The sequence below is a fragment of the Gallus gallus genome, chromosome 7, assembly GCF_016699485.2.
Source record: "Gallus gallus isolate bGalGal1 chromosome 7, bGalGal1.mat.broiler.GRCg7b, whole genome shotgun sequence".
Lineage (NCBI taxonomy): Eukaryota > Metazoa > Chordata > Aves > Galliformes > Phasianidae > Gallus > Gallus gallus.
Window position 1 is genome coordinate 6,395,841 of NC_052538.1, and position 16,830 is coordinate 6,412,670.

The 16,830-nt window shown below is 47.2% G+C and overlaps 1 protein-coding gene across 24 annotated transcripts in view; it reads right to left on the minus strand.

The window, feature by feature from the left end:
• HDAC4 (histone deacetylase 4) overlaps positions 1 to 16,830 on the minus strand; it is a 222,308-nt gene that overhangs the window by 151,016 nt on the left and 54,462 nt on the right. For 2 of the 24 annotated variants that reach the window (XM_046943391.1, XM_046943386.1), the window contains exon 1: positions 970 to 1,039. The exons of 19 other annotated variants lie outside the window; for them this stretch is intronic. Coding sequence is in view for 1 of the 5 variants with exons in the window: in XM_046943382.1 (XP_046799338.1) it covers positions 9,409 to 9,457 (49 nt within the window). In the remaining 4 variants the exon portion in view is untranslated. Of the gene's footprint in view, positions 1 to 897; positions 1,040 to 9,408; positions 14,900 to 16,830 lie in introns of those variants that run through there. 3 more of the 24 variants (XM_046943392.1, XM_046943387.1, XM_046943382.1) reach the window with 2 other exon arrangements.

A 16,830-nucleotide genomic window follows, 5' to 3' on the forward strand; every position in this document is an offset into this window, starting at 1 on the left:
ATAAAAATCCACTGCATCGCAACAGCATATAGAATTGAACAAAAATAAACGTAGTATTTAAGCACTGTTTACTCATACTTTAAGGGTGGATGGTAAAAATAAAATGCTGCAGATACCTACAGGAAGAAAAAGGGATCAGAGCAGAGGAGACAATAAAAGTGTCCTAGAGTTGGGCTCTAAATATGCATGGCCTGCGAGCATAATGAAGAAGCTACCCACAGAGATGAAAGCCAATCCAGTCCTGTTTATGTAGGGTCAGATTTGTTTTATTCTTATTTTTATTAGCTCTAATGCTCAAGGTTAGCCACCTTCCACTGCCAGCACGTGGCACAGTGCAGAAACGCCATCAGCAAGCTCTTGTATAGAGTCTTATTTCCACTGCTTTCCTATGCAGAACCCAGCAAGGAGAAACCCAGCAGATCTCCCTACACTTAATGTCAAGGTAGAAACAGCACTCAAATAGCTAGCATGAAAAGCAACCTTGAATTGATTGCCATGAAGTTTTCCTAGAAGCCAAGGAGCGAAGATGTGAACCAACGCTGTGGTCCTCAAGGTATCCACAGACTGCTATTGATGTGTCGCTGCACTACTTCTCCAGTGCCAAATTACAGAAGTATTGTGATCTACTTCTTCATGCCATTGTTTACTTTAATCCCTTGCTGGGAGATATTCATATTTCATCTTGTTTTTCATTCCATTCTTCTGTATCAATTTTCAAAACCAACTGATGAACAGGAATCAACCCATTCTGGACAAGCTGCAGCATGCACGTGCAACTAGCAGCAAAGTAGGCATGCTACACCCCGACTACTTGTTGCACACACACTGGCAGGCTGAGCAATCACTCGGTCTTACAGGTAGCAAGACAAGATGGAAAACCAAGCACGGAAAGCTTACCTACTCCTGTTTGACACCAGGCATTTACCCAGCCAATACAGCCTACCCTAAGACACACTAAGCACCACTTACAGCATTCGTTTGTTCACAAACGCCCTTCTGATTCCCAGTGTGTGAGCGGCTCAGCTTCGCTGTGACACTCAGCACCTTCTGCACGTGGTCAGCCCAAACACCCGCTGGTTCTGCTCTTCAGTTACAGGCAGAAGACGCTGCTATTATATTTCATACACACAGCTGTAGCCAAGCACGCGATACCAGGAAAGTGCGGCATCAGATTCAGCTCTATTTTTGGCTTATCTTACCCAACCATTTCCTATAGGCTCTCTTCTGCAGCCGTCCATCCACCTGCCTGTGCTGTCCTAGAGTTCCAGAAGGACAGGAGCTCAGGATTTCCATGGGGAATGAAACTGGAATGCAGCTGTGCCCATGTCCTGAAGGTGGAGGCTGCGGATCCTGCTAGGGCCTGACAGTGATGGCTCAGACACGGTGCTGTGTGCAGAGCCAACCTGGTACCTTGGCACAGCATCTCCCTGTTATCCCAGCCCTACCTGATGGGAGGTCAGCTACTATCAGCTGCAGACATCAGGCAAACTGCCCCAAGATACCTATTCCTGAATACACCACGCTGGTATCTACCAGCTTTAGATGATCCATACGTAACAACGTAGTGCCAATCAGTGCTCAGATTTCTAAAATCTGCAATTCAGATATTTTTAAATCCCAGAAGAAAGAAGAAGAAGAAGAAGACTACCATTTCAAAGTATCTAAAAGTAGATTTTACTTTCACAGACTCGGTGGAACAGCAGTATCCCTGCTTGCAATGAAGGAGCTGAGACTATGCTGTTTATTACTATAAATACATGCCTAGATATTTTCCCTGGCATGAAGTGCTTTGATTATACAGGCAAGAGATTCATCAGCCCTTACGGATAGCTCCATCCCTCCCGCTTTTAGCCTGCCAGTGAGCACGCACTGCTGGCAGGAGGGGAGGAGGGTGCAATCTGCCGCCATCTGCAGGGGGTTGCCATCTGAAGAGGTGACTGTCCTCAAGAAATTAGCATAGTCCAAGTACTGAGCTTAAATATGGAACAGAAGTTCAGCCAAGCGTCTCTTTCACGGGCCGTTCTGCAAAGCATTCCCTGTTAACTGTATGGTGACTTAAACTTTAATGCAGATTTTTTTACCAAAAGGGAGCAAAACTTTCCATCCCAGCTAGATGCAGGAAAATGAAGCCAATATTCCTACAGGAGATCCCCACTGCCAATGCAAGGTGCTTAATGTGCTGAGACAGATGCCACGAGCCCCAGCACACCAAAAAAGCAGAACCCGTGCAGCAGGAGAGGTGCTGCTGGCTCCCAGCCATCTCACAATCACCGACTATTCAGAGCGCAACAATTCACGTTTGATAGCTATGAATTCACAGATATAATGCCTCCTCTATCACAGCTAATATTTAAGCAGGTTTTAAAAAGTGATTGGTGACACAGAAGTGAAGAGAGAGGGAAAAAAAAGAACAACTTGAAATTATCTCCAATTCGCAGCAGAAGGAGACCTAGGAAGCCCATTACAAAGGCAGGAGAAAAGGCTGAACAACCAGCTTCAATTTCCCTTCTCTACAGATGAATAAACCATCAGGAAGGAATCCAGCTGAAGGACAGCCTGGGTCTTCCACAGGCTCCAATGGGACTCCAGCTCCAACCCACACGCTCCCATCCTGGCCCTGTTAGAAAGTCTGCAACAAACTGACTGCTCCGAGACCTGCATTCAACACTGCATGCTGGCAAAACTCATACACCACGTCAGAATTGTTTGCAACCGCAGCTTTGTACCCAGAAGCCTCCCAGAACAAGCTGCAAAACCAGGAAGGTTTTGCTCAACTCTTTCTTTTATCCCTGTGTTGGCCAGCATAAATTTGCTCACCTGAAGAAGTAAACTAACGAGTTGTATTGCATTCACTGTCTTCAAGCTAATGAGCTACTAGTGGGGAAAAAAGTTTGTCTCTTTAAAGAGGGAATGGATGGTATTCTACTTGCACAAAGCAGCACGGGCTTTCTTCCTTCTTCCAGCCCACACCACACAGGACTTGTCCATGAAACTATTTCCATGGCAATCTGCGTCCAAAGGCTCTGAGCATTTCCAGCAGTAAAGGGAAGCAGTAATAATTCCTCAGCAACCCATGACACCAGCGCTTTCAGCAAGCAGAAGAACATGGGGAAAATTCCTGGATGGAGCAGAGGGCAGGGAGAAAGGAGGCAAAGGAAACTGATGGTCCCTGGACACTGGCAATGGGATCTTGCTAGCTGCTAATCAGATGCTCCCCCGCCTCACAAGCTGCAGCTCCTTAGGTGCATGGCAGAACTGGAAAGAGCAGAGGAAAAAAAAGAGAATTCTTCACTGAGGAAAATAAGTACAAAGGCATGGAAACAGATCCGTCAGCGAACAGAGGACTTGGGTTTGATGGAGCTGTGTGGGGTCCCAGGCAGCTGTCAGCGTGCCCAACAATCAAGGCTGCGAGCTCTCCGTACTCCATCAAGCCTCTCTTCCACAAAACAGGAGCATAAACACCTGGGAAGACCTCCCCCAGCCCAGGTAAAAGCATCCCTCAGGGGTCTGAGAAAGCTTCCAGCCAAAGGCACAGAGGCACAAGCAGCAAGCCCAAGGTAGCCAGACTGGACACATCTCCTGCCTGGGGAGCAGCTATTTCAGAAGCTTGAGGGACCCCGAGAGGTTGCACAGCCCCCGGGCTGTATTGCAGAGAGCAGCACCATTTGTTTGACCCAACAACTGCTGTTTTCACACACATCCAGCTGGCAGAACTCAAGAACAGCCCTCACCAGTAAGCAGTCCTTTTGGCCAGATGTTTTAAGGACAAGAGACAAGCCAAGCATGCTTCCCAGCAGCCCGAACCCCAGGCAGGTTGAAGAGGTATGCAGGAAAAATGTTAGCATGTTGAAATGCAACCTCTTCTCTTAAAAGACAAGACAAAAGACAAGTTTTGTTTGCTTGCTCCACTCGTAATTCCAAGAGGTGTGCATAAAAATGTAAGAAATTGGTGTACAAAGTTTAGATAATTCCTTCTGCTCACTACTGTGAGAGACCAGAGCAGCACCTACCAGATGTGCTCCAGCATGAAGAGTTGTGGCACCATGAGTACGTAAACTTAACAGCCCATGTAGAAGGAGCAACCACTAATCACTGGGTTTTTAATCGCTAAGAACAGAACGAAATGACACACTTTCACCTGCCATTCTGTACCGCTCCAGGATTAGGATTTTGCATGTTAGTGATTGAGATATCCTGAATCCAGCATTGCAGTGAAGGAGCCACTGGCCATTTTTCATGCTATATTCCAAATCTGCTCTAAAAATAAACAAACCAACCCAAGGAAAGTGCCAAGGAAGAGAGCTAATTTTTAACAGAAGGTAAGGATGCAGCAATCAGAGCCATTCAACAGCAAACTCTCACTTTAAAATACACACACGAAGCTGTTTTTGTGGAAATTACCATCTTAGAGCCAGAAAGATCCAAGCTTTGTGCAGAGAACTGGATGGCGGTGGAGAAAGCCAATTAGACATGTAACGATGTGTCTGTACTCGCACCAGAGGAGGACTGCAAGGACACTTGATGATGTCACCATAATGCTGACAGCAAGAACAAGCCTTTCGCTTACTGCCAGAAAGGCAGAAATGCCATCAAAACCATTAATGCACCTTTTGGACTGCATGAATTTCAGTACTGTCTCAGCAATGGAGTACATGGAAGAGACCCTCCTGGAGTATTTTATGCTTTCTTTTATTGCATTCATCACCAGCACATGTCTGGCAGTGCACCCCCAGCATGGTAACGGGCCCCAAAACAAAAGCAGAGTCCCAGAAATGGGGAGATCCAATTGCTTGCTCCATCTTGCTTGCAGATTTTCTTCCCATAAGAGGCTGCACCGCTGTAACTGCTGGCGGTACAGTTGGATGTCAGAGAGTGGATAGGAACTACTCAAAGACACCTTGATGGGCAGGAAAGCATGTAGTTGTAGCCAGCTGAAATGGCACAAGATCTCAGAAGCACAAAGATTTTCTGTAGGATGCAACTAGCAGCATGCTGCTCCATGTTTTCACATTGCATTTTTAGCATCTCTGATCTCCCCTATCATGGCTCAGAGTCCTGTACAGCCTGGCCTTGAATATCTCCAAGGATGGGGCATCCAACACTTCTCTGTGCAACCTGCTCCAGTGCCTCACTGCCTGCAGTGTAAAAAACTTTTTCTTGATATCCAATCTAAATCTCTCCTCTTTTAGTTTGAAACCATTTCCCCTGGTCCTATCACAACAGACCCTGTTGTGACAAGAGACTCTGTCCTCTTTTTCTCATAGCCTCCCTTGAATTACTGAAAGGCCGCTCTGAGGTCTCCCTGCAGCCTTCTCTTCTCCATGCTGAACAGCCCCAGCTCTCAGCCTCTCCTCATAGAAGAGGTGTTCCAACCCTGGGAGCATTTTTGTGGTCCTTCTCTGGATGTGCTCTAACAGTTCCACATCCCTCCTGTACTGAGGACTCCACATGTGGAAGCAGTACTGTTTTACCATGGTGTCAACCCAAAGCACCAAGCTCTGTGTAAGTTCAGAATGTACTCAGGTATCAGGGCTGCAAAGGTGTTGTGATCCTTCCTCCTCCAGCCTACATCAGTGGCAATGCTCTAGTTGCTCATTGCTGTAGTCAGCTGGAGGTGTGCAGTCACGGGGGAACATGAAGGTAAAGGAACATCACCTCCAGCTGACTACAGCGATGAGCAACTGGAGGATCCACCCACGCTGGCATCGTGTATTGACTTCTAGAATGGCTTCATGGAAGCTCAGGATTATTCCTTCCTATAAGGACTCAATCGAGCCAACACCTCAGGCTATAAAGGTGTAGCCATGCTCTGCTCAACATACAGATCAGTGTCATTCCCTATTCCAAAGGGACTACTGAGAGCTGCAGAATGGGTTCCCCCACATGGGAAAACCATTAGACACAGACTGCAGGATGGGCAGTGGTGCCATGCAGCTTGATAAAACTACATCTCCATTCCCTACCTGACCAGGACAGGCTCCTTTTCCAGCCCAACAGCACACATGACATTAGGCTCACCTGCCCAATGGTGCTCAATGGCTTCAAAATTAGGGAAAGGTGTGCTAACTTTAACAACAAAATGTGTCAAGAGAAATTCACAACAGCTATATCCTGTGCCAGATTTTCCATGGCAAACAGGACAAAATCAACGTAAAAGCATATTAACAAGTATTACTTGGTCGTTCCTTTTGAGCCCATAAGCTTTTACTTGCGACATGAAATCTCACAGAGGACTAAAAAGTAAGGGCACCAAACCACGGATTGCATCTGTGTAAATGCCACTAGCACCTGCACGAGCATAGCGCTCATGGTCTGTCCAGAGACTGTGGTAATGTAAGAAAACATAGTAAGAAAACTCAGGAGACTGTTAACGTCAAGGTGAAGTCCAAAACCCACGGGGATTCCTTCTGAACGCAGAACCAGGTGGCTGTATGATGAAATGTTTCTCATGTATTACAAAATAAAAAAAATGTTTTCTTTAAAAAATAGATCACAGGATGCTTTGGTTGGAAGGGACTCTACAGACCATCCAGTTCCAACCCCTCTACCATAGGCTGATTGCCACCCACCAGATCAGGGTCCCATCTAACCTGGCCCTGAAGGCCTCCTCCAGAGATGGGTGCACCCACAGCTTCTCTGGGCAGTCTGTGCCAGGGCCTGGGCCTGTACAGGTCTACAGATGTTACAGAAATTGAATATTTGCTGTGTTCTTGGGTATCTGACCTCCTTCTCAATCAGAGACACTACTCAAACACAGCTGCCAGGATTCACCTTCAGAAGCAGAGAAATTATGAGAGAAACTGAGCAAAACCTACTGGAACCAACCCAAACATCATGCAGAAGAACACACTGAAAGTCCAGAAGAACAGATACAGCCTGCGTGCCAGGCAAAGACTTGCTAGGTCGTCCCAGGGGCCTCTCCAGCCCTCTTGCCATTCCCTCCAGGATGCTGCCTTAAAGGTAAATGAAAAATGAAGAACAAAAATAAGCTAATTCCAAAAATGAAATGAATGCTAAGTTTCAAAACAGAATTTCCCATATGATCATGGCATATTACTGATGTTTTAGCTTAAAAGCTTACTCCACGCTCCAGTAGAACCCAACACTGACTGATGAGCACTGATAGTACCAGGCTGTGGGCTCAAAAGCCTGGTGAAGGCCCAGCCAAGCAGAGCCCAGCAGGCAGCCTGCACGGAACCTGAGGGCTGCTAGAGGAAAGGCAAGCCCACTATTGGAACTATGGGGAATTAACAAACACAGGCCCCACCACAAGCAGGAAATTCAAAGCCACAGCTAAATAAAGCAAAGACTGAGAGTTGCAAGCAATGCAATAAAGCTGCTTGTCAGAACAACTATGCCAAGAAGTTTCATCATTCTTAGTAATCAGAAAATATCTGAAAACTAAGGCTTCAGCAAATGGGGGTGTGGGGAAACCCAAACAAACTGCTCACAGCACTGTAGAACAAGGTGAGCATGGCCACACAACGCCCTGCTGCTGGAGCTGTTGGGCTGTTCCCTGTGCTGTGATCCCATGGACCCACAGCGTGTGGAGCACGCAATGCCATCAGGAGCTGTTCCACAGCCTCACAGGCAGCAGAATGGCCCAGGGGTGATTTCACATTTAGGAAAGGCACAAAACAGATTCATGGCTACTCGGGGATGGAGGAAAGTTTGTGATTTAAGGTCTGTAGGTATAGCACATCAGTACCCCATGTGGCTGCTGCTCCCTTAGGGCCCTGCTGCAGGGGTTGGGCTGTCTCCGTGCCTGCTGGAAGACAGGAGCTGATGGCTCCTGCCTGCCTGGGGCATCTGCTGCCAGCACAGCGCTCACCTCCTTGGTTTCTCAAAGCAGTGCACGTGGTTATCCTGAACATGTGATCCCACCTGTACATCAGGTAAAGAACACAAACCAAGGCCCAGCTGCAAGCTCTGCACCAACGCTCAAAGCCTGACACAACTTAGGCCAACAGGAACACCCCTCAACGTGCCACTTATCCTGCCAATGGGATCCCATTGGCAAAGCAAACAGAAGCAAAGAACAGCCCCAGCTCCTACCGTTCCTTCCCTTCCCCAGCTGTGGATCTGGCCTTTCAATTCGCCCTCCACTCAGAAACCTCAGAGTAATGCTGGAGAAGTCCTTGCTGCTTTACCTCCAATCACTCCTCAGTACCCGAGGCATGTACATGAAGAGCTTTCTCTGAACATATTGTTCTCAATCTGCAGTTTAAAATTCATCCATGCCCCTGCGCTGTTGTCATCCTGTATCCCCGTCTCCGGCACACGGGGGATTGACCTTTTCAGATTCACATTCACAACGTGCAGCGGCTCTGCGAGCTCTGTTACAGAGAAAAATGAACCCAGAGGAATTTCTGGAATGGTGACTGGACTGCTGCTGTTTCCTAGGGCAAAACACACACTGTTTGTGTTGCACTTTGTTAATACCACGGTAAGCAAGGGAGAAGTGAATGAAAAAAGCAACCTCACTGGCTGGAACCTTCTGAAAGATGGAAAACAGATCTCCACGTCCGCCCACACCAAATGAAGATGCTTCAGCAGTCAGTGTTCGGGGGTAATGCAAACAGCTCTCCAAATTAAGAATGAAAGTAATAATAATGCAGACCAGTAACTGTAATTCAAGTAAAAAAAACAAACCGCACACACAAGGCACCTGGCAGGACACTCCTCATGCTGCTGCTTTTCTTTTGTTCTACAGAGGCTGTATTTACTTAGCAGGCATGCCTGGTTTTACTAAAACACAGACACCCCCTCCCCTCTCCCCCAGCACAGGATTTGTGGGCACAGCCTTACTGACCTGACCTGCACAGGACTGCAGAACCAGGTTCCCAGCTTCATTTCCAGCCATGGTCACCCTTTTTACATGCGCTACCCACAGCATCACCCAAATCAGGTCCCCTCAGTCCTAAAGCACCCAGACCCAAAAACGCTACCAAGAACACAGAGTAGAATTTACAGCATGACAGACTTCTCTCGTTAGGGGGAGAAATCCTCCTGGCCAGTAATCTTACTAATTGACTGTTAAAGCTTTTTTTCATATCCTTTAGTCTTTAGCATGTTGATTGCTGCAAATAAAGAGCATGACGAGGAGGAGATGGGATACGTTATGAGATGGGATGATATGGTATGATATGAGATGGGATATGTTAACAGAGATGGGTTAAGCAGCATCCCCAAGCATCTTCCCACACATCCCCATACCCAGACATGCCGCTTCACTTGGACTTTTACCATCCTGCACAGCATGGGGCTCCTTTCAAATACCCACACAATTTCTTCTCGTTCCCCAGAAGTTCACCTCCAGTGCACAGTGAGCTCTCCAACATCTCATTACCAGCACTGTACATGGCACGGTGCATGTACAGCACCTTTGTACAAATCAGACATACGCACCTGTGTTTTCAGCAATTATTGCTAAACTACTGAAACGCAGCCTGTTCATCTCGTCTCCATCAATAAAACCTATTGACCAGTGTCAGGCACAAAAATCCTGCAAAAAGGTAAAGACAGAGAAAAGAAATGGATAGCTGACTACAGAGGAGACAGCTCAGTGCCTTAACAGGGCTGAGTATTGGGAAGAACTATGGAACGCGAGACAAAGAGCAGCGGGCTCCAAGAAAAGTACCAAGAAATGGGAAACAAGCCAGAGCCAGCTGGAAACACACCCTGACAGTGCAGCTTGGGGCCCCTAGCCTGCTTACCATCAGTGTTTCTCTGGTAGTATCCCCACACTCAGTCTAGGTCACCGTAGACTTAAACCCATAGAGGTGGTGTTTGAATCATAGAACACTGAACAGTTTGAGGTGGAAGGGCCCTTTGAAGGCCATCTGGTCCAATGGCCCTGCAATGAACAGGGACACCCACAGCTCCATCAGGTGCTCAGAGCCCTGCCCAGCCTGACCTTGGGTGTCTGCAGGGATGGGGTATTCACCACATCTCTGAGCAACCTGTGCCAGTGGAAGAGTTAAAAACCAGCTGCAGAAATACACGTTCATTTTCCTTCTAACTAAAGCTGTATCTCATGTGTTGCCTGGAACAAAGTTGCTGACCCATACATGGGAGCCTTGAGATCCGAAGGAAAGCATCTTCGTGCAAAGCAGGGCTCAGTTTGAGGGCTGAGGCTTCCCGAAGCTAGAGGGCTGCGAGAGAGGCACTTTTATTCAAGTGTCCTGAGCCCATTATTCAGACACTACGTGCGACGTAGTAAATGTGAGTGAGGTTGCAAAGTACAGGGGTTGAAGCACAACAGGCAATAAACTCACGCAAAGAGCTGGAAGGCAGGAGAATTTAGAAAGTCGGGCTGCAGTTAAACCCTGATGTATGATTCACTGTCAGTCTTTAAGAGAATGCCTGCAATTAAGCTGTGTTAATGATTAAAGCAGACTAAAAAAGCATACAGCTCCATCATTTTGGATGTTATTCCCCGGCTGTGAGGCAATCACCTTGCTTATCAACGCTGAAAAGCAAGTGGTTTGCTCCAGTACAATTCCCTTTGAAGACAAGCACTTCACCTGAGTTAGGAGGCAAACGGGGAAGCAAAGATACGCACAACTAAAGCATGCATGGCACAGCAGCTATCCCCAAAGCCAAAAGCTTCACGTATGACTTCGTCACGGCTCATTCAGTCTGCAGTTTGCAGACACACAAACAGATACAGAAGACAAGGGGAAACACTGCACGGTGGGATTGTTCTTGGTCTATGAGGTGAAAGGCTCCTTCTGGCGGAGCTCTGCTGCTCCGTGAGTGTGCCCAGTGAGCCCCTGCTGTGCTGGCAGCACGCTGCAGCAGCTTGCCTGCAACACACCCGGACTGGAGACTGAAGCCATGCAAGACGGGTCTATTTTTACTCCTGTGGACACCATTGTAAATGCCTTACAATACGGTGGTTTTGTTATTCACAGAACACCATTATCTGTCCTCAAAAGGAGATGCTATATATAAGAGAAAGGACTTTGAACGCACAGTTTGGAAACACACAGATCAATCAAACAGGCTCTTGTTTACCTGCAGTGGGGGCATTTCCCCTTTTAAGGAGGCACAGCACTCATCTGGTGCTGCAGCACTGCAGCTCAGCCTTCCACGGGCACAAGCAGGTTCCACCTGGCACACAGCACCGTGCAGCCACTACGTGTGACAAAATACATTCTGATCCAGAATGAGAGCAACCCCACTGCAAACCCTTTTTACTACAGAGTCTTCGCAAACAGAACAAAAGCAAAAAGAAAAGAAGGACAACTTAAAAAAAAAAAGACACTAATGAGAAATCACACCCATGGTCAAACCCCCATCACATGCACACATAGCTTTCCAGCAGAATCCACCTGCATAATCACAGAATGTCTTAGGCTGGAAAGGACCTTAAAGCCCATCCCGTTTCCAACCCCCCTGCTGTGGACTGGCTGCCCCCAGGAGCTCAGGCTGCCCAGGGTCCCACCCAGCCTGGCCTTGAGCACCTCCAGGGATGGGGCACCACAGCTCTGGGCAGCAGTGCCAGTACCTCACTGCCTTCTGAGTGAAGAATCCATGGGGACATCAAAGAGCTCAGGATTCAGTGTTGGAAAGACATCAGCTTCTACGCCGCCAGCACGTATAAGACTGTAGAAATGTATGTAGTTATCTCATAAAACCTAACTTCACCAGTAAAACACCATAAAACAGGTGGCACTGCCTGATGGATTTTGTGTTAACTTCACATTGACAGGTCTGAGCCCAGAAGTGCTATTTACAAAGAGTTTAAAATAAAACAACACGCACAACAGAAGATCCTTTCATTGCACAGACACTGCTGAGCCACCCAAGCACTCAGAAAGCTGGGGAAGCAGAGAGAAAACATCCCGAAAACCTTCAAACTGCAGCTAGAGCATAACAATATCCTGGAGAATTTAATAATTTCCACTGAACTCGAGTGAATAGAAAGATTAACTTGAATTTCCACTGAATTACAACCAAAAGCTTTCCTTTGGTTCAGGATGGAAATATTTCCCCTCCTACTTTCTCAGCTTGCTTCGGATACAGCTCCAAATGGAGAGAAGGCACAAAGGTGCCAAAACTTGAGCATGGTTTGACTGCATCTTCCCCTTGCATTTGGCCCTTGCTGGGGCCAATCCCTCTCTCGTGCCAGTGGGCTTGTCGACTGTATCACAATCCACTCCATCAGAAAGCAGCTGCTGGATGAGACCTGCATTGTTCAGCATTTCAAAGCTTCTGTGGGTATAAGAAATTTGGAGATAGACCGTCAAGCTGGTCACATGCAGCCCTAAAAAAGCAAGCCTGCACTATGCTGGTTTTTAAGCCTTCCCTTGTCCAAGTCCAAGAACAGCCTCGGCTTCTTCAAAGCCTTTTGTAGCACGCTCCGCTTTTACTCGCTCATTAGCCTTAAGTGCAGCCATTTGCTAATTTCGAAATGCAGCCGTTCATAAATCAAAGTTCAAAAGGTGCTTAAAAACAATGTAGTCATTGCAACTGGCGAGCGCTGATCTTTGCAGCTCGGGAAATACCCTTTAATGGCAGCATCATCCTAGGCTGGTTTGGTGCTTGGGCTTTCTTAGAAGCAAGGACAGGTGGCCAAGTGTCAGTGAGAGCACTGCGACCAACCTCACAGCTGCTGGGCATCCACAACAACCTGCATGAGAACTCAGAAGGGACCCAAAGAGGGACTGTCTCAGCTGGATTGATAGGCAAGGACATTTCCAACGTCCAACCAAAAGGAATCCATACATGCACCAGGTGAAACAAGTGCCTCCCACCCACGTGATGCCCGACTGTGGCACCTTCACGAAGAGCTCCTGAGCCCCCCCTGGGTCTAACACAGTAATTTACTCACAGTTCTTATACAAAAGCTCGGCTATACATAGAAGCTTTGTCTGTGTGCTGTAATCTGTGATAAAACATGATGACCAAGAAGATTTCTTCTTAAAGTTCTGCTCCTTTAGCATAGCAAAACAGGAAGTTTTCACTTAAAAACCTCAAGTAAAGAAAGAGATGGTTCCCACACACACCCCAAACACCTCCTCCCATGCACCTTCAACCAAAGAAAACCAATAGTGCAGCCAGCAGGACGAGGGAAGTGATCATCGCCTTGTAGATGGCACTGATAAGGCCACACCTTGAGTACCATGCTCAGTTTTGGGCTGCTCACTGCAGAAAGGATGTCGCTCCTTCTGTCTCTATTCATAGTATACAAAGAGAAAAAAAACAAACAAACCAGTTTCACAGTCATATAATCCACAAGCACCAGTAAATGCATGGGACAGCCCTCTGCCAGCACCATGAACATGGGCCAAAGAATTGATCAAGACACCAGCATAGCACAAGAGGGATGGGGATGACTATTGCTCAAGAAAAACATGACAGTGGTTAGCAACAGGAGGGCACCCTGCAAAGTTTAGGAAGACTGTTTCCTCCTTGCCTTCAACTAACTGTATAGATGCTAAGAACTGCTATATGCTGTAAATATGTGATGTAATGAACTGAGAAAGCAGGTTGAAAGTAAAAGCATTTAGAAGTGTTTGGATTTTTTTTTGTTTGTTTCACGTTTGTGGGTTTTTGTTGGTTTTTGTTTTGTTTTGGGGGGGAGGTTGGAGTTGGTTAAAATAAACTGCTTACTGGCAGCTCTCAGCATTTGCTAATTACATCTTATCAGTCATCTTCTTTCCCTCTACAGGCAGCCAATGCCATTCCCAAGCCCAGAGGAAGAGGCAAGCAGGTCCCGGTGTTTATCTCCACGGGGAGGCACCAAGGCTGTCCAAAAACAGGGCAGTTAAAACCAGCTAAAAGTTAATATTTACAAGTCCAGATGAGTCAAATGCAGAGAAAAAAAAAACACCGCATGCTCTCTAGTGTTTTATCAACATTTGTTGATTTATTTAAAAAGTTGGGTAGAGTATGAGTAATTAATAGACTGCCATACGCCCATATGCTGCATCTGCTACAGCAATTTATTCCTATAGTTATTTTATTACTTTCTTTGGGAACTGAATGAGATAAGGATCAGCATTCTGACACTTGGAAATCAGCCCTTTTCCATGGCTGTCAGAAGGAAAGCAGGAATTAATCCTCTAATTTCATTCTAAAAAACAGCAAGAACAAGCCCAGTGAAGAGAAAAATATTGTTTCTCCGTTCGTAAGAGGGGAAAGGAAAGTGTTTGGAAGAGCAGTGGCCTTATTATGCTGGCAAGCCTACAGCCCATGAGATCAATGTTTTGATGAGCACAAGGACCGGTGCCAGAGGGGGACGGTAAGGAGGAGAAAAGACTTCAATGAGCTGCAAGCATGGGGAGAGGAAGAGGCCGGGAGGCAGTCTGAGGATGAACTAGGTCAGGTGGGTTGAGGAAACAGGGAAGCAAAGTGCGCTGATAGAGGATGATCAGAGCTAGTGAGGAGCAGGGGACCTCACACGTGGATTCTGAAGGCTGGGAGAAAATGGCTGCTCTCATCTGCAAGTGCAGAAACGATAGCAGGGGGTTAAGCCAAGCAAGAGAATTGACACTGCACGAAAGAAGACAGCACAGATCTCAGTGTGTCTAACTTCGAAGGCATACCTTTTTGAAGGGGACTGCAAATGGAACAAACAAAACTCGGTATTTTTCTAGGAACACGTTGCTAACTACTGGAGAGATCTCCAGCTGGGTACAGCAGCACTCTTAAGTGAAGGGCAGAAGAAACTTCTGGATCCAGTGACTCTTTTTTTTTCTAACCCCTCTGCAAAAGGGTTCCTGCACATCAGCATCAAGTTGTCTCCCACCCCATGGCTGAGTTTGCCATACAGATTTATTTCTGGGCTCACAAATTGCTTTGAGGTGGCAGCTCTGCTCCGACTGACATCGCCTGGCTCACAGTCCTGCTGCAGTCCCCGTTTCTAGGTCAGGAAGCACAGAGTCACTGCCTGAAAGTAGAGATAATTTTGGAAGAAAGGACTCCCACGTTTGGAGATGTGGAAAGGTGATTCTAACAAGCTTAGCTTCATTGAAGCCCTTCTGATCTTACCAACAAACAACTGAACGTAAAGACAAATCTATATCCTTTTAGAGAGGACACTGAAGAGTAACCTTGGGGGAAGAAGAACACAACCAAAGAAACAACCACCATACCCAGAGAAACCTGGGTATGCAAGTCTCCCCAATTTAAGCCCAAACTGACAAACAGTTCAGCAATAACCCAGCACGTCAGTAGGAGAGAATGGCAGCTCTCCATCTCCCACCATAACCACAGCTCCATCCCCAGAGCCTGAGCACCCACCATGGAGCCTCGATCCCAAAGAATCTGCTTGAAGCCATCGCTCACAACCTCGCCTGGGTCTTGTGATCCCAACTGCGAACAAAGCCTCTCTTAAATGTGGTTTGATTGACGCAAATCAAGAGCTGAGCGGGTGATTCATAGTTGTCAGACCGTAACGCTCGCATAAAAACAGCATGTGGACAAACTTGCTGATGCACTCAAATGCTCAGCACGTACCGTGAGAGGCAGAGCCGAACACAGACCTCTCCATAACGTCATCTTTAGTCCCCCTCCTCCCCTCTAGGACAGGATTTGGATTTTCCTAGGTAACAGAAAGCATCACAATAAATCTCCAAGCATAGAGTGTGCACGAGGCATTTTGCTGTGCTTCCCTGCAGCTTGGCAGGAAATATTAATACACTGAACAGAGAGAAGGCATAATCCAAGCAGAGCTCAGGGATAGCCCATAACCACACCCCACACATTTTCTGCAGTTGGACACAGTTGCCACAGTGCCAGCCATGCATTCTGACCTTTCTATTCCCAGTCGCAGACTACTCCCTTTTCCTTTATGGTAGACATTTTTGCTTCCTTCTCCTTTTCCCTTTCTCCACATGAATACACAGGACAAGGTCATAAGGAAGATCCAGGGAACTACAGGACCATCACCCTGAGCTGGGTGCCAGGGATTGTCACAGAGCAGATCATCCTGAGTGCAATCACACGGCACGTATGGGTCAACCAGGGGATCAGGCCCAGCCAGCATGGGCAAATGAAAGGCAGGTCCTGCCTGACCAACCTCATCTCCTTCTATGATTCAGTGACCTGCTGGTGGATGAGGGAAAGGCTGTTGATGTAGTCTACCTACTCTTCAGCAAAGCCCTTGGCACTGTCTCCCACAGCATCCTGCTGAAGGAGCTGGCAGCCCGTAGCTTGGACTGGTGCACTCAGGAAAGAAATGGCTGGAGGACCAGGCCCAGAGAGTGGTGGTGAATATGATGCAACTCCATGCCTTCTTCACCTACACAGCAGTCTGACTGGACAGCCAGCTCCCTGGAAGTAGCTGACATGCTTGCACAGATGTTTATACCAAAAGCACATTTCCTACTTCAACAACATCAAATTAGCCCCAAAATTAGGACTAGAATCCTAAAGCATACAAAAGCAGCAGCCCTTAAATGGGGTCTAAGGGAGGTGCAGCCAGGCTCCATCCCTTCCAATTGCACAGCCAAATTGCCTTCACCTGTGCTCCCAGTGCTGACCAGGTCCTTTCCCCAGGTGCTCAATCAGTGGTTCAGGCCGTGACTCAACAGCTCCCATACAACGGCACTGCAGTCTGACTTCTCTCCATTACTGCAGCCTAAAGAAGTCTTCCCACCCACACGGGACCAACGGATCTACTCACCAAGATGGAAACAGGGAGATGGGAGCAGAATCACAGAAGAAAATATGTCAGAAGGACAAACATCACGAAAGAGTGAATTACAGCACATTTAGCACCGCATCGCCGATGTGGCCAGCCCTCCTCAGTTTCTGGTTTAGTCATCATTTAAAAACAAACGCAACCTAAAGCACAAAACCCTCATGAAATTAGCTGAT